The sequence below is a fragment of the Mustela putorius genome, unplaced genomic scaffold, assembly GCF_011764305.1.
Source record: "Mustela putorius furo isolate JIRA1106 unplaced genomic scaffold, ASM1176430v1.1 tig00000281_pilon_pilon_pilon, whole genome shotgun sequence".
Lineage (NCBI taxonomy): Eukaryota > Metazoa > Chordata > Mammalia > Carnivora > Mustelidae > Mustela > Mustela putorius.
This window is the reverse complement of record NW_025421343.1, coordinates 15,616,310-15,638,368: the sequence shown is the minus strand read 5'-3', so window position 1 is coordinate 15,638,368 and position 22,059 is coordinate 15,616,310. Positions and strand designations below refer to the sequence as shown.

The 22,059-nt window shown below is 43.2% G+C and overlaps 2 gene segments (V, D, J or C); both read right to left on the bottom strand.

Annotated features, from left to right (window-relative positions):
- Positions 1–14,978: 14,978 nt before the first annotated feature.
- LOC106004808 lies at positions 14,979–15,798 on the bottom strand. The segment is given in 2 exon segments: positions 14,979–15,325; positions 15,695–15,798. Coding segments are annotated over 2 exon segments (381 nt in total).
- A 3,477-nt stretch (positions 15,799–19,275) lies between these two features.
- On the bottom strand, positions 19,276–20,010 carry LOC106004812. The segment is given in 2 exon segments: positions 19,276–19,592; positions 19,962–20,010. Coding segments are annotated over 2 exon segments (366 nt in total).
- Between the last annotated feature and the right edge of the window lie 2,049 nt (positions 20,011–22,059).

The following is a 22,059-nucleotide window of genomic DNA, read 5'->3' as shown; positions in this document are numbered from 1 at the left end:
GGCCCTGTTAGACCTGATTACAGCACATTAATTAACTGTGTGACAGAGCTGTTCCTCCTAAATCAGAAATGTCAGACACACCAGATTGTAAGATTGGGTGGAGCCCAGCAGCAGTCAACTCAGGAAGAAGAAAGTATTTAATTATTTAGTATTTAGTATTGGACCCAAGCAGATTTAGTGGGCAAACTTAATTTATGGGACAAGAGTTTCAGATCACCGCAATACTCACCACTCTTGACCAAACACCCCTGCATGAGCTCCTATTTCTAGCCTCATGAGACTTTATATTTAATGCATTTTCTTATTTCTTATCTTCTTATTTCTGCATTCTTGTTGCTCCAGCCAGGAAGGCACTGCCTCTTCCAAAATTAGCTAATTCCCAGAGGCAGTAAAAGACTTGCCCAAGGGCATAGGTTTGATATGCAAGCCAGACAATCCTGAGCCCCAATCCTTACTCTCTTCCTTTCAATGAGACCAGCAATCTGTGACATTTCCTTCTACCCAAACCCCCATGGGTACCAGAGGACAAGGGGCACACCTATAGTCTGCAGCCCGCTGAAATTTTCAAACTCTCCAACCTCATGTCTAAGTAGCTTGTTGCCTTTGCTTCTCCATTACTTCTCATGAAATATGCAGTAAAAAATACAAGCCAGCTGTACTTCTCTCCATCTGCTCTTTTCACCTTCCTACTACCTGTGTTGCTGGGTGGTATGCTGTGTGTTCCGTTTCCAGGGTACTATGCACATAATAAAAACTCCTTACTGCATTGTAATAGCTTTCCTGTCTTTGTTTCCTAAGACATCTGATTAAAGACACAGGCCTGCCAACCAGCTATTAGCAGAGCAAGGACTCCAGATTCTGCCCAGGTTCGCATGATATGTTCATGTAAGGTAAACTGCACAGCTCCCATACCATCCCGCAATGTCATAAGATGTTTAGTTAGTAGGTGCTCAAAGAGCCCAAATGGTCATTGACTTAATGAGGCTGGGGAAGTGGCCTGAAGTAAGGACAAGGATGCCCTACGGGGCGGCTGGCTAGGAAGAGTCTGGAATGAGGAGAGTGGAAGAAGAAAGGAAGAAAGACCAGAAATAACCCAATCTAAACCAAAAAGAGAAACTAAGCTCAAAACAAAACAAAACAAAACCCCCAATTCAAAACCAACAACAACAAAACCCCAGAGTATCTGGGATACATGGGGCCCAATAGAAGATCTGACATTTGTGCCACTGGAATCCTAGAAAGAGTGGGGAGAGAGGATGGAGATGAAAAACATTTTGAATGAATAATTGTTGAAAATTTTTCACATTTAGCAGACCCCCAACAGCAGAATCGTGAAGAATATATGTCAAGACCCATCGTACTAAAATTTCTGAGCACTAAAGGAAAAGGGAAAAAATGTCATAAGCTGAAAGAGAAAAATCACTTACCCAGAGAGGAAAACACCTTGAATGGCAGAGGATTTCTATTCAGAAACCATGTGGACCAGAAGGAAATGATGTCAACATTTTTTTTTTCTAGATATAATTGACATATAACATTGTGTAAGTTTAAGTTTTACATAATCTGATAATGATCTTTTGTTAAATGGTTACTAACATAAGGATAGTTAACGCAACCTTCACTGCACATACTTATCTTTCTTGTTTTACTTATTCACTTTTTGTGGTGAGAACATTGAAGGTCTAATCTCTTAGTGACCTTCCAGTAGAATATAATACTGTTAACTACAGTCTCCATGCTGTACATGAGACCATCAGAAATTATTTTATACACAGAAGTTTGTACCCTGTGATCAACATCTTCCCTATGTATCTCACCACCCAGTCCCTGGTAACCACCAATCTAGTCTCTGTTTCTATGTATTTGGCTTTTTTAGATTCCACATGGAAGTGATATTATACATAATATCTTTCTCTCTCTTCATTATTTCACTTAGCATATTACTTTCAAGTTTCATCCATGTTGTCCCAAATGGCAGGATTCCCTTCCCTTTCATGGCTGAGTAGTATTTTATTGCGTGCGTACACATGTATAGCACATCTTCTTTATCCATTTATCCATCAGTGGACACTTAGGGTTTCCATATCGTGGCTGTTTTAATAATGCTGCAATAGGCTCAGTGGCGCATGTATATTTTAAAATACCCAGTAGTGGAATAGCTGGATCATAGGGTGGTTCTATTGTTAAGCTTTTGAGGAAACTCCATACTGTTTTCCATGGTGGCTGCACCAATTTACATCCCCAACAACAACACCTGAGGGCGTTTCTCCTTATCCTCTCCATATCCCCCTTCTCCATATCCTCTATAATCTTTGGTGTTTCATGGTTTTTGTTTTTTGGGGGTTTTTTTGGGGGGGGTAAATAGATACTGAATTTTATCAAATAGTTTTTCTGCATCTGTTGAGAAAATCTTATGATTTTTACCCTTAATTTTGTTAATGTGATCTATCATGCTGAATGATTTATGGATATTGAACCATACTTTCATCTCTGGAATAAATCCTACTTGATCATGGTGTATGATCCCTTTAATGTATTGTTGAATTTGGTTTGCTAATATTTTGTGGAGGATTTTTGCATCTATGTTTATTAGGGATATCGGCCTCCAGGTACAGCCCTTCTGTTCTGGATGCCAAGAGCTATAGCCTTGTCTCCCATCCCCTCCCGCTCCAGGCAGGGCTGGTCCTCTAGAATGGGATCCAGGAGGGGAGGCAGACGCACATAGCTTGCGCTCCTTGAAAATACAGAAACATGACAATGTGGACATGTGGCTTGCTCCAAACTGCACATAGGTGAACAAATGTTTAATTTCAAACCTTATTATTTACTCTATAAATATGGCCCTTATGGCGATGATCCCCAGCAAGTGTCCCTTGGGGAGAGGATGCTCCATTCAGGCCTCTCAGTTGGGACTCCAGCCTGTCTGTCTCCACCAGGCTTCCCCACAGCTGAGGTGGGGTGTTGTAAATACCTGTTATGAGGTAGAGTAGCCTTATTCTCATTTCTTGCCTACTATTCCCTTCCTGTATGTGGAGATTCCTTTCCTCTTCTGTTTCTATTGGTTTTGCTATAATAATAATAAAATTTTCTTTCCTTTTTGAAGCCAAAACAGGGCTGTAGTGAATCTTTTGTGCAGCATGGCTGGGGACTTTGCGTTGTGATAAGGACTACTGATGTAGATGTTCATCACATTAAAAAACACCTTGGCAGCAACATCAAAACTGGCAGTGAACACCCCACTGGGCATCCTGGCCTTCTTCTGTTGACACTTAAAATTACCTATCATCAGAGGCAAATTGAGGGGCGGAAGGATGGGCGAATCAACATATTGTGAGGGTGAGGTGTGGATCCCCAGGTAGGGTCTACTGGATACAGGCTTTGTCTGGGTTTAGGAAATGGCTCATGTCACAAAGAGGTTCAGCGGCCACGGGGACCCACGGAACAGCCAGAGTGCCACCAGATAGAGGAAGCCTTAGGCATGTGCCCCACTCAGAGGAGAGATGGCAGAAGTGTTGTGGTTGGACTTGCAGTGCGCCCGAAGTCTCCACAGCCTCTGCACTCCTCACCGGGACTGCCTGCTCTGAGTCTTAAGGGAATCTCACCCCTGCCCCCTTCCCTCTGCTTAAGAAGAAAAAGCAGGAGGAGGAACAGGTGCAGGAAGTTTATATGGTGCCCAATCAACCCTGTGCTGACTTCTCAAACCACTGGAGGGAACTGAATTTTCCTGAAGGCACCTGGCACCTAGATTTCATTCATTGACTAATTCAACACAAAACAGAAATATTGAACTGAAAAGATAGAATAACTGAAAATCAGGATTCAGACTTCCCCTAGGTCCAATGAGGGTCCCACATGTCCCCCCGAGAGAAGAAATTCTGGGCCTGTCTTCCATCTCTTCCATCTCTCTGGCCCTTGCACAACTCCAGGACCCGAGCTCAACTGTTTGCCACGTCCTTACCCATCTGCAGGAGAAAAATGGCTTCAGAGCTTGATGTTTTCCAGTCAGATGTTTTATAAAAAGCTGGGCCCAAAGTTCTCCACTTTCTTTTTGTACCTTCCAATTCTTTTGCCCCTTCCTGCCTCCCATTATTTGTTTCCCAGCATGTTTGGTTATTTTACCAGGGTTATTGATATGAAGAGCCAAGTTCATCCTTTCTGGACACTGAACCCATTTAAAGACATTTTTAATTGAAAATGGAAGCTCCTCATTTGATCTTGTAGTAGTTTGTCATTTTAGAACTAAGTTGTTCTCAGAGCTTCTTAGTTGACTTTTGTGTGTTCCTGTTGTAAACTCTGTTTTGGAGTTATTTTTGGCTCCTTACATTTCCACTGGGCACTTTCACAACCCTCTGCTTGTGAGATTTGCTTCTGTTCCCCCTGACTGCTTTGCATAAGCCCCTCCAGGCCCAGACCAGAGGCTCAGGCTGTATAAAAGGGAACTTTGCTAGGACAGCTGAGCTGCATCAGGCAGGCAGGGGTAGGAAGATGACGTCACAGAGGCCAGTCCTCCTCTGCTTGTTGCTGTGGGTCTCAGGTGAGAAGCTGAAAAGGGTCATAATGCTTCCGGAGTAGTGTCCTTTTAAGTAATTTTTTAAGATATATAATGAGAAACACTGGTTACTTCCAAAACAGAACCAATGATGTACTGACATGTGGTACCATTAGGAAGCACATTTGCACTGACATATTTCAGTGTGACTGGGATAAAGTGTGTCTGTATCACCATTTTTCTGATTGCAGGTTCCCATGGGGAAATCACGATGACTCAGTCTCCAGGCTCCCTGGCTGTGTCTCCAGGTCAACGGGTCACCCTGAACTGCAAAGCCAGTCAGAGTGTTAGCAACTATGTAAACTGGTACCAGCAGAAACCTGGGCAGTCTCCCAGGCTCCTCATCTATGATGCATCCAGCAGGGCCACGGGCATCCCAGACCGGTTCAGTGGCAGTGGGTCTGGGACAGACTTCACCCTCACCATCAGCAACCTCCAGGCCGAAGATGTGGGAAGCTATTACTGCCAGCAGGCTTATAGCTCTCCGCCCACAGTGCTTCAGCCTCGAACACAAACCTGCTCCCCGGGGCTGTGGGTCAGGGAGGCTTTGCTGCACCAGCTGCTTCCTCTTCGGTCAGCCCTGAACATGTGCGTTCCCCTATCTGCCTGAGAAGTCACGTCTCCTGACTTACTCCTTGCAGGGCTTGTATGGCCCAGCAGAAAACGAAGGGAGTGGACTTTCCTGCATCTCCCCCCACCACCTTTTTTTTCCTTAATATTGTATTTATTAATTTTCCATAGAGGGAGAGAACACAAGCAGGGGGAGCAGGAGGCAGAGGGAGAAGCAGGCTCCCTTCTGAACAGGGAGCCTGATGCGGAACTTGATCCAAGGATGCTGGGAACATTACCTGAGCTGAAGGCAGCAACTTAAGCACTTAACTTAACTCCTGCATCCCTTTTTGTGGGAGGTTAGTGAAGACAAATGCTATGAAGATATCTTAGGGATACTGTCGGGAGTTTTTGTGCCCCAGGAAGCTGCATCTTTCCCAGGGTCCCACAGCAGGAGTGAGCCAGAAAGGTCTGTCCTTAGCCTCTGACAAAGGGCCAGGAATGTTACACACTGTGGATCAGTTCTCCCTTCCTGCTCCTCTTGGACCTGGACATTTCTCTATTATTTCCTTATTCCCTTTTCTTCATTCTCCATCACCCACCCACTCCGAACCTTCCCAGGATGAAACCTTTGAGCTCTCCTATTCAGAATCTCCCACGTGGAAGGTAGTGTCCCTCTCGCTTTTTCTTTCCATGGGCCCTGTTTCCCAGCCTTCCTGGGCAGAGTCCTGGACATTCATTTCTGCTCCAGCTCCTTTCCTACCTCCCTTCTCTCTCTTCTCCATTTCTCCCAGGCGTACTCATTCTCACAAAGGCTATTCTCTCATTCTTTTTTTTTTTTTTAAATCTATCTATTTATTGTTAGTGAGGAGGGGCTGAGGGAGATGGGGAGACTCTCAGGCAGACACCCTGTTGATGCGTGCTCCATCTCACATGCCTGAAATCATGACCTGAGCTGAAACCAAGAGTCAGATGCTCAGCAGAATGAGCCACTCACGGGCTCTGATTCCCTCACTCTTCAACCCTGTCACTTTAGAAACACGGGACACTGTGCCTCAGCACCTCTTCACCACTTGTTGCCTTTTTCTTTAAAGTCATCCCTTGGGCATTCAGGGCCAGCAACCCATGACCATGGCTGGAGCTAAAGGCAGAGGCTCAACCAACTGAGCCACGCAGCACCCCTGAGATGCGGGTTTGTCTTCTGGGCTTTATCACAGTACGTGCACATGACATGTCAATGTTAGAGGCAGGGTGAAGGTGAAGTTGGGCATAGGGGGTTCTCCACTCTGAGCAGAAGTGACTGCTCTGCCTGGGAGGGCTTCAGGAAGACAGGACATTGGTTTCTAGGACTGAGCAGATAGAGTCCTGGGCTTATACACACTGAGGCAAGTTCCTTGATTAGTGTCTGTTCCCAGCCTTCACCAAGGTTCCATGCTCAGCCCTCTCACCCTTTCCAGCTCCTGAGGACATGTCAGGACTTCATGTGAAGGTCTCTTACTCAGGGGGACCGACTTCCTCTCTCCATTGGAACCAGGCCACCCTAGTTCACTCTTTTATAATACTACAGCTTTCTCTTCCTGACAATAATCACAACGTGAAATACATTATTGTGGTAATTCTGGGATTAAAAGTGTTCCTGAAGTAACCTATTTCCTCACAGTAGGACAGCCCAGGGCACTCCCCCACGTGGCATCAAACTAGGAGGCAAATATTTAAGAAACTGGTCCCTAAATCCCTTGGGATTGCTTGAGCTATACATGGAAATTTCTGGCCACCCCAAGTCCCACAGGGTTCTCTGAGAGCAGATGTCCCTTTTTTCTACAACCTCAAGCTCTTCTGAGCTGATTTGCATGTTGTATCATTAGACAAAACTGCAGGCTGTTCTCAATATCCTTAAAAGCAGCTGGTCAAGGACTCCATGGAACAGCCTGTAGTCCAGCTCTCATAGATGGGGTCTGGGGATCCCCCGCTGTGGATCTTGGTGCTCTGGGCTCCAGGCTAGAGAGGGACACAGGGAGAAATGATGGGCAAACTGACTGTGGCTTCGATGCTTTCAGTGTCTCTGGGTTCTTGGTGGCTGGAATCAAACATTTGGTGTGGAGTTCCATTGCCCAGTTCCCTTCTATTTTCTGGTTCCTCTGGTTCAGAGTGTTATCCATGACTTTGACTACAAGGTCATCAGTGCTGTGGGCCTCCACTGGGATACTCTCAGTACCTCTGTCAAATTTGTTGTGTTTCCCATTCCAGGCTGCACTGGGAACATTGTGCTGACCCAGTCTCCAGACTCTTTGACTGTGTCTCCAGGGCAGAGGGCCACCATCTCTTGTAAGACCAGTCAGAAAGTCGGTGACATTTTGGGCATACCCACTTTATTTTATGGTATCAACAAAAATTAGGACAGCACATCCAAGAATCCTGACTTATAAAGCATCCAGTCGAGTGTCTGGGGTCCTGGCCTGATTCAGTGGCGATGCATCTGGGACTGAATTCAGTCTCACGATTGATCCCGTGGAGGATGGTGATGCTGCCAGTTATTACTGCCAGTAGAGTAAGGAGACGCCTCCCACAGTGCTCTGGGTGTAAACAAAATCCTCCCCAGGCAGCTGCGCCTTGATGCTCAACTCCCTTTGGTACTTCTCCTCGTGACCCAGGGTCTCTGGGTGGTTTGGGTAAAAGGGTCAGACTATGAGAGAGGAGGATCTCAGGCTGACATGTGTCTGTGTGTTCGTGTTTTCCACATAACTTGTTTTATAATTTAACAATCATATGACTATGGGGCTCACATAGTAACCTCCCCATGTTGTTCAGAAACTAAGAACTGTATGTAATTGTCTGTGTTCCTTTGATTCAGGTTTCTCCATCTCTTTGTCTTTCTCAAAAATGACTTCTTCTGTCCTAGATATATTTACTTGTCCTTTTCTCCTTGTCCGATTTTTAGGTCCTTTTTCTATGAGACCCATCATGTATCTGGCCAAGGTCTTATCTTGTCTTCTTTTTTTGTTTTGTAGAACATTACAGGTAGAATGAACTCCAGAAGAAGCCTGAGTGTGCTGAGTCAGTTTCACATCCATCACCACCCCTACCTTGGCCTCCTTTGGGCTTCTGTATTCTCTGTAAGGACCTATTTAGCCAGAGCAACTTCATCTTGGGTAAATAGCCATTTTGTTATTTGTGCAGTAAACTTAAACTGACTCTCCCCTCTAGAGAAACTTACTTAGAAACAAGTCCAGGAAACCAGTAAAATGTAGTCGGCTAGTTCCTGATAACAGAACTCAGAATACAAGGATGAGTCAGGCCAGATGGAGACATCTAATCAGTACGACATACTGTTTGTAACAGTGACAAGGTCTTGCCCAAACCAAAATGACTCTATTTGGGAAGGACGAGGATCTTATTATTTACACAGAATATGTTAATTGACTAAGCCTTCCCCCAAAGTACTGTTTGTAACAGTTCCTGGTATGGGGTAATCTTGAATAACACATCACCAGACTGGATGAAACTAGCCAATCAACAAGAGACACACCCAGTGGGTTGAGATCATAAGATATGGGTTGCAGTTTCACCCAGTAAAAGGTAGCCTTTAAGATTGGGAGGGGTCTTTCTCTTCAGAGATGGCCCTGACCAGTCGGTCAGTCAATTCTTGAGCCTGTAAGCTGGGGGTGGTTTTTCTCTACAGAGACAGCCCTGGTTGGTCAGTATGACTTCTGATGCTTGGCATAGAATAGAGCTTTGCATAACTTTAACTTTGTTTCAGTTTCGTTCCCTGGCTGATCAGTCCGATTTCTATATCATAAAATAAAGCTTTAAATAACTTTCACTTTGTCTCAGTCTCATTTTGTTTAATAAGGGACCTAACATCCTCCCCAAGGGGGAGCAGGGTTCTCTTCTTGGGGACTTCCAGGATGAAACAAGGTGCTGGCCAGACTCCCTTCTCATCCAGAGGCTTGAAGAATCTGTTTCCAAGGTCTTTTCAGGTTGTGGGAAGAATTCTTTTCTTTGTGACTATCTGACCAAAGGTCCTGTCTTTTGGTGTTGCAGGCCAGAGGTCATATCAATGTCCTAGAGGCCACTCAAAGTTCCTGACATATGATATCCTTACTAATCATACCAGCAAGGGGAAATCCATCCACAAGAAAGAGATCTTAGTTCCTCCCTAAGGGCTTCGTCCTGATTTAGTGAGGTGCACCCAGCATTATTTCCATTTTAATTAACTCAGAATCAACTGATTTGGAATGGTAGTTACATCTGCCAAATCCCTTTCCTTCTGCAAATTGTATGGGCTTGAAAGAAGTCACAGGCTCTGCCCACACTGAATGAGAGGGCATGAACCCTGCGCTGTAGGTGTCATGCCCCCCCACCAAGTTCTGTCTGCTACAACTGTCACACTTACGTAAGGCTTTTTTGTTTGTGTATTTCCATTCTCTTTCTCCCAAGAATCTCTGGTGCCTAGAACATCAAATACAAAATCTCCCCAGGTAATGGATCATGAACAGCATCAGACCCACCCCTCAGGGCCATGTTTCCCTTCTAGCTTCTCATATTTCTCCTGTTGCTTCCGAATGGAAGAAATAGCCAATGTTTCTCTCAGCTTTGTGTTTAATGTGTAATAAATGGATAAACAAATAATATTAGGCATGTATTTTGAAAAATGCCTGAATTAGGAAAGAAAGAACCATATGAATAGCCTAAGCTCCTACCCTAAGAACCTAGAAAATAAAGAGCAAACAAAATCCAAGCAGGCAGAATGAAGGAAATACAAGAATTAGAGTGGAAATCAATGGAATATATATTTTAGCCCCTCAAAACTTAGGATCCTTTTAAAACCAGCATGGGGTAGAGACCTAAATGTATTGTCATGCTAATGAGCGAAGGGCTGTGTATCATTCAGTATCAGAGGGAAAGGTAAATGTTTTAGCTCAGTTTTATAGGTAAGTGGAGGCCGGTTCTCTTCTCTAGAGGGAGCCAGGGTCTGTCATTCGCTGAACATCCTTGCATAAATCTAGGCTCCAGATCACACACTGGGGTTCTAGTTCCCCTACACTTTGGAGGTTCAGAGGTCTTTACAAAGACCTTAATGTATGGATAAGGGCTCAGTTCGGCAGCGGCCAGGGAAAGAGAGAGCACCCTTGTCGGGGTTGGGATTTGCTGATGGAAATTATGTACAGCAGATTCTTACCACAGAGGTAATTCACCTCCCACACTGCCCCTTTCTTTGGTAATGGGGTTGAATTAAGCTGTCTGGACAGGAATGTGTAAGTGATGTCCTGGTGCAGAGGTCCACACAACTCCCAAAAGCCCTGAGAACCTTCCCTCTCCTCTGCCCGCCTAGCTTCTACAGGTGGAAGGACCGCAGGACTCGCTCACCCACCTGCTGCTGATTTGCTTCTTCCTCTGCAACCACAAAACCCTGGGAACTGGATGTGGGTGGGAACTCTTAACTGTCTCACCATCAGAGGCTCTGGAGACCTAAGATGCAGCCCATTACTGTTGCCAGCAGGGGGCAACCATCCACTCACACTGTTAGAGACAGCAACAAAAAATCCAGCTGTGTGCCCTGCTGTGCTCCCTTGGATATCCTGAAGGTCTTGGTCTCTGCTTCTGAGTCTGGGAGACCTCACTGTGGCCCTCTGAGGTGCCTGGGCTTGACTGGCTGTAGAAGATGCTTGGCTTTCAGAGGGAAGAGGAGGAACAGGGTCTGGAGAATGAGTTGGTTCTCAGTGGGCTCTGTTTTGGCAGTAGTCTGGGTCATGAAGGGAAAGGTGCAGGTGCGATTCCCCCAGAGCATTACTCTTTTTTGTTTGTTTGTTTTTGCTTGTTTGTTTGTTTAAGATTTTTATTTATTTATCTGTCAGAGAGAGCAGAAGTAGGCAGAGAGGCAGGCAGAGGGAGAAGCAAGCTTCCTGCTGAACGGAGAGCCAGACATGGGACTCAATTCTAGGACCTTGGGATCATGACCTGAGCTGAAAGCAGACAACTAACTGAACCACCCAGCTGCCCATCCCCCAATTAGGTCACTCTTAAAACAAAGTTACTTTCTGTATTGTCCCATAAGGCTTTCTTTGCTAATGGGATGAATTAAAACTGTCTGGACAGGAACCCATAAATAATGCCCTGGACCAGATGTACACACACCTCACAAAAGCACTGAGAACCTTCCCTCTCCTATGCCTGTCTAACTTACACAAATGGAAGAACCACAGAGACTTATAAGCCAGGATCTCCTCACTCACACCCTGCTGATTTGTATCTTCCTCTGGAACAAATAATTCAAAAATTTATGTGAAACCAGAAAAGACCCCCAATAGCCAAAGGAATATTGAAAAAGAAAATCAAAGCTGGCGGCATCACAATTCCAGACTTCTAGCTCTATTTCAAAGCTGTCATCATCAAGACGGTAAGGTACTGGCATAAAAACAGACACATAGACCCACAGAACAGAATAGAGAAAGCAGAAATGGACCCTCAACTCTATGGTCAAGTAATCTTTGACAGAGATGAAAGAATACCCAATGAAAAAATGAAAATCTTTTCAACAAATGATGTTGGGAAAATTGGACATCTTCTTGCATAAGAATGAAACTGGACCAATTTCTTAGACAGTATACAAAAATAGACTCAAAATGGATGAAAGACCTCAGAGTGAGACAAGAATCCATCAAAATCCTAGAGGAAAACACAAGCAGCAACCTCTGTGACCTCGGCCACAGCAACTTCTTGCTGAATGTTTCTCCTAAGGCCAGGGAAACAAAGGCAAAAAAAAGAACTATTGGGACTTCAACAGGATTAAAGATCTTTCTGGTAGAAATAAAGTAGTGGTAGAGATAGAAAAAAGGGAACCTTGACAAAACATTGATAGCCTACATTGCACCATTATTGTATTGTCAGTGTCAGACAACCAGCTCTCCAGAAAATGAAAGTTCAGAAAGAAGAACTATTTATTTACTTATTTATTTATTTGATATTTTTACAGCTTAAGGAATCAAGTTAATGGTATTGTAATAGTACTGTATGGTGACAGATGTGGCCATAGAATAATGTATAAACTTGCTGAATCACTATGTTGTACAGCTGAAATATGATAGCCCTATGTGTCAATGATGCTAAAACAAAGAAAGAGGAAATATTTAAAATCTATGGTCAAATATCTTCCATAGGAGTCCAAAGAAGAAGAAGTTCTTGTTCAGAGTCAGTGTTCCAGGAGGCTTCTGAATTAACCTCCTCCCATGGACACGTGGAACCTACAGGTACACATGGGACAACTCCCACCATGAGATATACAGAAACTAGCCGAGGGACTCCTACACATTTGGTTAAAGAGGTCATACCCACATTGAGACATGTGCACAAAGCTGGGACACATTCTTGCCATAAAGTCCTCCTCCAACAGAACAGTATACCATTGGAAGGGAACTTGTAACTTCTGGCCTCTCCCTGAAGAGCAAAGGGTTTGGACCCAACTTCAAGTTCCCCAACTTGCCTAACTTCCACCTGAGGAACTGGCCCCAAAATACCTCCATCCGGAAGCCAGCGGGGCAGTGCATGGAGACTCCCCAAGAGAACAGTAAACAAAGAAACAGGGAGCAGATGGAACCACCCACCTCCCAGTCTTACTCTCAAAGAAGCCTATTTTCAGATCTTAAAGATTCATGCCTGACAGTCTTCCAATTCAGATCACATCTATGGGCTGACTGCATTCCTCCCTGGAAATAGAGGAAGCCTGTGTTTGCTCTCTGCATTCTCTCTCTGCCCAGCTCCAGGTCCCTGGTGTCTCCCTGGAAAGAGCTTGTGCACTTGTCTGGTGCCCCGGCAGCCCTTGACCACCTGGCTCTGTTGGCCAGCAGGGCTGAAGTTCTCAGACCCCAGGACTAGAACAAATAGAGACAAATAAGTATTTGCAGAAATAATACTTGTGTGTTAAACTGGCAAAGTAATACTGGCAATAAACTTGAAAATATTACAATAAGCTCACGATAAAGTTCCACACAGATGAACTTACAAGAATAATATTTGTGTATTATAATTTAAAATAATACAACATTTTTGAAAATAAATAAATTGAAAAAATTAAAAAAATAAAATAAAATAATACAACAAATATGTATAATAGATGGTAAGACTTTATTGGTTTGATATATTGACTGAATATAAGATTTTTCTGGATTGCTTTTCTGCAAGTTCATTTATTATGGCATCAAAATTTGTACTTTTAGCAAATTCAATTTCCATACATAATTGAAAATAACAGTGTCTTTTGGCAAATACAAGACCTCAAATATTTTTCCAAAATTTCTAATTTTGAAAAGGTTTTTACTGATGGAAAAGAAGATAAAACCCTGAGTTTGGAATATTTTATTTATAATGCTGATGTGACGACATTATTATGCCTTCTGATTAATTATTTAACTATAAATTTTGATATGTCTAGACATGATGAACCATTTCTAAGAAAAAGACTTAACTCTTCCCACAAATTAGTTTTCTGTAAATCTGATTTAATGTTAGATACATACGTATACAATATCTTAATATTTCTTCTGACATTTCTTGCAATATGTAGATATAAAACATGAAACTGACAATAGCTCCATAATTTGCATACACTTCAAAACATCTGTTTATTACCTCCTATCTCTGTTCTTTCAATTACAATTAATCTTAAAATTGTCTTATTAGATTGTTTAGTATGAAGCTTCATATGAAATAATGCTCTTCATCAAATGCGACAATATTTAAATTTACCATTTACTTCTAGGACTGTGGCTATTTAGCTTACATTGCCGTAGCTGTTTTCAAAACCGAGATCCTAAATTCCCTGAAGAATTCTCATCATTCTTTTTTTGACACATCGGTATGCTCTGCTCTGCTCATTGCAAGCGTAGCTGCCGTCTCTCTCCCCACAACACTGCTGCACTGTCATAGTCTATATTCCCTTCCTTGTACCTTCATCCCTGTGACCTGCTCATTCCATAACTGGAAGCCGGTTCCTCCCAATCCCCTTCACACATTCTTCCCCTCCTGCCTGTTCCCTTCCCCTCAAGCAACCACCAGTTTAGTCTCTGTATTCATGGGTCTTTCTACTTTTGTTTGTTTGTTTGTTTGTTTTGCTTTCTGTTTTAGATTCTATATATAAATGAAATCATATGATGTTTGCCTTTCTCTCAACTTGCTTCACTTCCCATAATACCCTACTGGTCCATCCATGTTGCCCCATAGGGCTAGATTTCATTCTAATTATGGCTGAGTAAAATTTCATTGTATATGTGGACATTGTCTTTACAGGATCAGGAGCTTATATCTGCTATGGGTTTGCAAGTCTGTTTGAAAGCTTGAAGAAAAAGGTTTACTGATTGTTCTCAGCCATATTTCCTGTGGGGTTAGTGTATAGTGCATAGAATGTTACCTAGAGAGCATAGGACGAGAACAGTTAGTATAATTGGGAAAGAAGAAATTCAGAGAGTGGGAAAATAAGCATTAATAAATTATGAAGGATATCAAATATTATCCTACTGAAAATATCACAAACTTTGTTAGCTCAAAAATGTATGTAATTAGTTGCCACAAAATATACCTCAGGTTTTTGACATTCAGGCTGAGTAACTGTCCCTGACCCATGCACACAAACCAGGAGGGTCAGGGTGAGTTTCAGGGTGGCTTTCCCTTGCAGTTCACTGCTCAGCCCTCAGGATGATCACTTCCCTCCGGAGCTGGTTGTGCCCCGCTGAGGCTGTTGGCACCCAAAGGTCAGGACTCGGTCCAGAGCACTCAGCTGCACGTTACTGCCCTGACTTCCCCACACCTGCCTCTGACACCAGCTCAGAGCCTTTGCTGCACCCGCTCCCTGCTCAGGGAACACACGTGCCCAGAGGAGACCTCGAAACAGAGAGGTTTGTGTTCAGGCCTGAACCACTGTGGGAAGAAAATGTGTACGTTGCCCGCAGTAATAAACTCCCACATCATCAGCCTCCACCCTGCTGATTCTCAGGGTGAAATCTGTCCCTGACCCGCTGCCACTGAACCTGTCTGGGACCCCAGTGTAACGGTTGGAAACCTCATAGATGAGGAGCTGTGGGGACTGGCCTGGTTTCTGCAGGTACCAATCCAAATAGGTATTTCCATTACTGTGTACAAGGCTCTGACTGGCCTTGCAGGAGATGGAGGCCGGTTCTCCAGGGGTGACGGACAGCAAGAGCGGGGTCTGTGTCAGCACGACCTCCCCATTGGATCCTAAAATAATGAGAGATAAGTACAGGTTGTGGAGAAACATCATAAACCATTATTATGATTTTAAATTTCATGTATATTAGACTAAATCATATTTTATGATTGGATTCCTACACTAAATATATCCAAATTCCATGGATAACCCAAGAATTTCAGGGCACAGAGTGGCCACAATTTTTTTTTTCAGCATCTCACTAAAGAACTGTTCTTTGTTCCTGGCAGTTTCTTCATGGTTTTCACAGATCTCAAAATTAAATACCTCTTGCTGGAGGGCAATCTCACCCCTGGACAGAGCACCCATAGGGAGTAACAGCTCCCAGACAGCTCACCCTCCCCACCCTATCTCCTTCCTCATCCACCCTCTGCTCTTACCTGGGACCCAGAGCATCAGCAGCCCCAGGAACTGAGAAGGCAACCTCATTTTGAGAAGCTGAGCTGCTAAGTCCTAGTAAGTAAACACAAGCTCAGAGCTGACCTTTATGTCAGACTTCCAAGGCAAGGTCCTCCCCAGGGGACAATATGCAAATCCCGTGGTGGGTGTGGCAGAGTGGAAAGAGCCAAAGGCAGGGTGCAGGTCCCTCTCCTGGGAGAGCAGTAACTTAAAGTGGCTTCTGTGTTTGGAGGGAAACTAACAGAGACAAATTATTTTCTGCCTTGGTGGGAGCAGGATCTCCCTGCAATAATCAGGATCTGTGGCAGGACACAGCGCCCATAGCCCTGCCTTCTTAGAAAGCTCCAGAGACCCTGACGATAAAGACATGCATGTCCAGAATCCATTTCTGGAAGGTGAATGGCCATCCTGCCTGGATTCCTGTCAACTAATGACCAGGGAGAAACAGGTCCCACTTGCACTCCAGTTGATTTTCCGGCAATCTCCAGATCTCAGGATGAACTGAGATAGATCGGGAGTCTCTGGGATTTGCTGCTTCCAGGTTAATGGTTTTAGACAATTTAGTAATGATTTAATAAAGGATTCATCTCACCCTCGGGTTTCGTGAATTATACTCTATTAGAAGATGAATGTGAGAAGGATCAAAAGAATCTTTTGAGAGGATCAAAAGTATTTCTTACAGGAGGAGAACTCATAGTCCAGCAGAAAAGAGTAGGAGAGAAGACAGAATTTTATGCTTCAAGCAGTGAGTAGGAATGTGGTAACCATTTGTTACAACCTGGTGTATATCCTGTACTCTTTTTCTCGAGAGAGACATAGATAGAGAGGTAGGCAGATAGGGACACACACACCATATGGCATATGTGAGACCCTTCACTAAAATAGGGACATAAACTGATGGTTCTTCATGTGTCAGCTTGACGTTATGTCATATTGAATCATTTGTGAGAATTTTATAGAGTTCAATTGACCTCAGAACTCAAGTCACCATTCTGCAAACAAAATCCTAGAGAAACTATAGATTATGGTTTGTACTTCTATTAGATCAACTGTAATTTAAATCTGAAGTCATACCGAACTGAAAAATAACTGAATACATACAGTTTCAGGCTTGATTAACAATAAAGCTCAGTCTGAATATCTTCTAGGAAATCTTCCAAGAGTTAGATTTTGTGTAAAATCTAAATGAGCTGTTGTGTAAAAATGGTATCAAAAGCAAAGCCTGATCTCAGCATGGAGACTTGGGTGTTGAAGACAAAACATGGAAGAAGACGAAGTAGAAGAGCCCATGTCCCATAGTTGACCAGCTAGCATTTTATTTGCCCCTTTTGTGATTTTTGTGCTAGCCAGTGCAATCCTGAATCTTACTCTTGAAAATGCCAGCCTTCCGAAGGAATCCTGCTAGTGAATGAATTCAGAAAGATAAACCAGTGAAAATGAAAAAAGCACGACAAAAACAAATGGAAAATACAAGACAGTATTGTAAATTTTAAGATGAGTTTGAAAAACTATTCATTACAGATGTTAATTAACAATTACATTATCTACCACTGTGTGTCAAGTACACTAAAAAAAAAGAATCAGAATAACATTACCCATTATGGTATGTGAAACCTCAATGTGTGGGTATATGGCCAGAAATTTTTCATCTGTCATGTTTATTTTCTGTGTATCAGTTGAAATTCTCCCCACCCCAAAGTATTCTTAAGAATGCTTGAATTTTGGGGCGCCTGGGTGTCTCAGTGGGTTAAGCCTTTGCCTTCAGCTCAGGTCATGATCCCAGGGTGCAGGAGTCCATCAAAGTGGAAGCCAGGATGTGAGTTGTGTCCCTTAGGGTGAAGCTCTTGCTGCTTCAGTTATGTGAATCCATTATTCTTGGGTCCGGGTGTGTGGGTGGGGAGTGTGATCCTATTGTACGTACTGTAGAACTTGATGTACAAATTTTCTCAAGCCAAACCACTCAAACTCATAGAGCTTTGGCCAAGTTGATGGACAACAGACCTGTATCCTGACTGAGCCCAAATGAGGTTCTTTCTGAGAAAAGATGAGCTTATCCTTGCCCGAGAACTGAGATGAAACCATCCAGCAGAGGGAGCTTCCCCAACAGGTCTGTTGAGTAGCTTCTTGGGACCAGTGACTGAAATGGGTCCCCTTTTCTAAAGAACTGCAAATTATCACCCTCTAGAGAATGATCTCACAGAGAATAATTTTGGTGCCAGGCGGCTCATGTATACACATGAATGTGCTGATCTATGTTGACTGTGAAGGTTATTCTTGTATCAGTTGTAATCCTTGGGAAGGACCCCCAAGCACCCCAGTCTAATGTGGAAAATGAGACAGAAGTTCCCTCTGACCACAGGCCACCTCAAAATCCCTCCATTGTAATGAACTCTTTCCTTTGTGTAGCAATTTGCATCCCCAACCACAAAGTGTCTCCTGTGAGGGATGGAACTTCTGTCCTGAGGATTTCTCATGAAGTCCTATAGCTTTCTCATCAGTTAAAATATCCTTCCACTGCTTAAATGTGAGATAGCTTGATTATTTATTTATGCATTTGCTTTTTCTCTGTTTGATGCACGTGAGAGATGGAGAGGAAAGAAGACTACAGGGGACATGAAAATGTATAATCCTTTTGTCTGCACTGTACATAAGAGAGGTATGAGTTGGGTGCACATTTGCACAATGTTAATGTATCATGTCCATGTTCTCTTTATTCATGGGTCAGTTCATGTTTGCGGGCTTTTTATTTGTTTGTTTTGTTTGTAGATTCTACATAAAAATGAAGACATATAGTATTTGTCTTTCTCTCTCTGAATTGTTCTACTTAGCATTATACTTTCTAGGTCCATCCATGTTGTTGCAAATAACAAGATATCATTTCCCTGGTTGAGTAGTATTTCAATATATATATGTATATGCCACCTATTCTTTATAGAATTCGGAGCTTATATTTGCTATGAATTTACAACAACAGTCTATTTGGGTGCTTGACCACCAAACAATTTTACTAATTTTTCTCACGTGTTTTTCTTATGGGGAAATCATGTATAGAATGATATCCAGATCACACTGTAACAGAGCTGTTAGTTTAACTGGGAAAGCAGATGTCATAAAGTGGGAAAATAAAAAATAATAAATTCTGAAAGATACCATATAGCCTCTTAATGAAAATATAGGAAACGTGTTTTGCTGCAAATGGATGTAATTGTGTTTTCAAATAAATGGCTCAGGTTTCTGATGCTCAGGCTGAGTCACCATCCTTGAGCCATACAAAAGGCAGGAGGGTCAGGGTGAGGTTCAGGGCGGTTGTCCCTGGCAACTCACTGCTCAGCCCATAGGTGATCATGTCCCTTCTGGAGCTGGTTGTGCCCCGTTGAGACTGTTGCTGCCCAGGGGCCAGGACTCAGTCCAGAGCACTCAGCTGTATGTTACTGCCCTGACATCCCCAGCACCTGCTTTTGATGCCAGCTCAGAGCCTCTGCTATGCTGGCTCCCTACTCAGGCAACACACATGCCCAGAAGGGACCGCCAAACAGAGAGTTTTGTGTTAGGGCCTGAACCACTATGGAGGAACATGTGTACCTTGCTCGCAGTAATAAACTCCCACATCGTCATCCTCCACCTTGCTGATTCTCAGGGTGAAATCTGTCCCTGACCCACTGCCACTGAACCTGTCTGGGACCCCAGATTTATGGATGGAAACCTCATAGATCAGGAGCTGTGGGGACTGGCCTGGTTTCTGCAGGTACCAATACAAATAGGTGTTTCCATCTCTGTGCAGGAGGCTCTGACTGGCCCTGCAGGAGATGGAGGCCAGCTCTCTGGGGGTGATGGACAGGGACAGTGGGGTCTGTGTCAGCATGATATCCCCGCTGGATCCTAAAATAATGAGAGATAAGTACAGGTTAATTTGACACATTATAAGCCATTTTTATGATTTTAAATGTCACTTACATTAGGCTAAATCATATTTTGTGATTTGATTCCTACTCTAAATATATCCAATTCCCATGGATAACCCAAGAACTGCAGAGCACAGAGTAGCCACATATTCTTTTTCAGCATCTCACTAAAACACTGGTTTTGTTCCCTTTAATTTCCTCATAATTTTCACAGATCTCAAAATTAAATTCCCCTCATGGATGGCAATCTCTCCCCTGGACAGATCACATATAGGAAGGAAGAGCACCCAGATAGCTCACCCTCCCCACCCCAATCTCCCATCTCCTCCCCCCTCTATGGTATTACCTGGGACCCAGAGCATCAGCAGCCCCAGGAGCTGAGAAGGGAACCTCATTTTGAGAACCGGACCTGATGAGTCCTAGTAAGTAAACACAAGCTCAGAGCTGACCTTTATGTCAGACTTCCAAGACAAGGTCCTCCCCAGGGGACAATATGCAAATCTTGTGGTAGGTGTGGCAGAGTGGAAAGAGTCAAAGGCAGGGTGCAGATACCTCTCCTGGGAGTGCAGTAACTTAAAATGGCTTCTGAGTTTGGTGGAAAACTGACAGAGACAAATGCCCTACTGCCTATATGGGAAGCAGGATCTCCCTGTGGTAATTAGGATCTGTGGCAGGACACAGAGCTCATAGCCCTGCCTTCTGAGAAAGCTCTAGAGACCCTGAGGATGCAGGCATGAGTGTTCAGAGCCCATTTCTGGCAGGTGAATGGCCATCCCATTTGGATTCCTGTCAACTAATGCCCAGGAGGAAACAGGTCCCATTCTCACTCTAGCTGACTGGCTGGTGATCTCAAAATCCCAGGATGAACTAGAGTCTCTGGGATCTGCTGTTTCCAGGTTAGTGGTTTTTGACAATTTCATAATGGTTTAAAATGAATTAAACTCACCCTGGAACCTTGTGAGTTATCTACTCTTTGAAAAGTTGAAGCTTAGAAGAACGGGACAGGTAGAGAAGAATCTCAAACTTACAGGAGGAGAACTCCTAGCCCTGCAGCAGAGAATAGGAAAGAAGAACAGAATGTTATGCTTCAGACAGTGAATATGAAGTTTGTGGTAACAGTTTGTTACAACCTGGTGTGTATCCTGCCATACTTCTCTCTCTCTTCCCAGAGAGACAGATAGATGGATAGATACATAGACAGACAAGACAAACAGATGATCGACACATACACACTATATGGTGCATATTAGATAAGGTAAACACACACAGAGACACACACACACACACACACACACACACACCATATCAAAGAAAGAGATTTCTTAAGTCAACCTATTCTAAGAGGATGGGCAGAATAGATAATGTTTCCCATATCCCAGAAAGCAATGTTTCCCCTTCCCATACAGAAGCTTTCTCGTCATGTGAAAGCAGTTTCTGTCAGGGTTCCGGTTCCTTGTTAGTTCTGTGTAAGAATTTTTTTGTTCTCACTTGGATTTTATGTTCAGGATCCGCAGCTCTGAGTCTGTGGTTTACAATGAGATTCTGTAGGTGAGAATAGCAAGGACTGGGATAAAACTTCTAATAATTTGAGGTCACCTGTACCTATGACAGACATTTCCTGGGGCCTCAGGTGAACCACAGTCACTATGGTCAGAGCTGATTGGGGCATCAGTTTACCAAACATCCTTCATTAAAGTCAGGACATAACCTGACGATTCTGCCTGTGTCAGCCTGTTGTAGGTGTTAGTCAATTGTTGGTGAGATTTCTGTCAACCTCAAAGTAACTGACAACTCAAGTCACTGTTGTGCAAACAAAATCCTGGAGAAACTGAAGGAATAGAATTTGTAGTTGTTCTGTTAGATCTCAGGTAAATCAAATCCAAGGTCACACTGAATTGAAGAGTTACTGAATACATGCAAGTCCAGGCAAGATTACACAACAAATCTCGGTCTGAATATCTTCTAAGAAATCCTCCTAGAGTGTGATTTTGTACCATAGAGGGAAGAATTATTATGTAACAATGGTAGTGTTAGTAAACCCTGAACTCTGTGGAAGGACTTGGGTGCTGATGACAAGTTGGGATAGAAGTAGGACTAATAGCCCATGTCTGATATGTTACTAGTTGTCATTTTATTTACTCTTTTGTGTGTTTTTTCCCTTTATATTTTCATAGATTGCTAGCCAGTGCAATCCTGACTCTTATTTTGAAGATGCCAGCCCTCCTAACAAATCCTGCTGGTGAGTGATTCAGAAAGTTAAACCACTGGAAATGAAAAAAATCAGGGAATACACAAAAAGAAAAATATATGATAATACTTTAAATCTTAAGATGAGTTTGAAAACTATTCATTTCACATGTTAAATTAAGAATCACAATATCTAACAATGTGTGTCAAATATACTAAAGAAAATCAGAATCACTTAACCCATTATCATGTGTGAT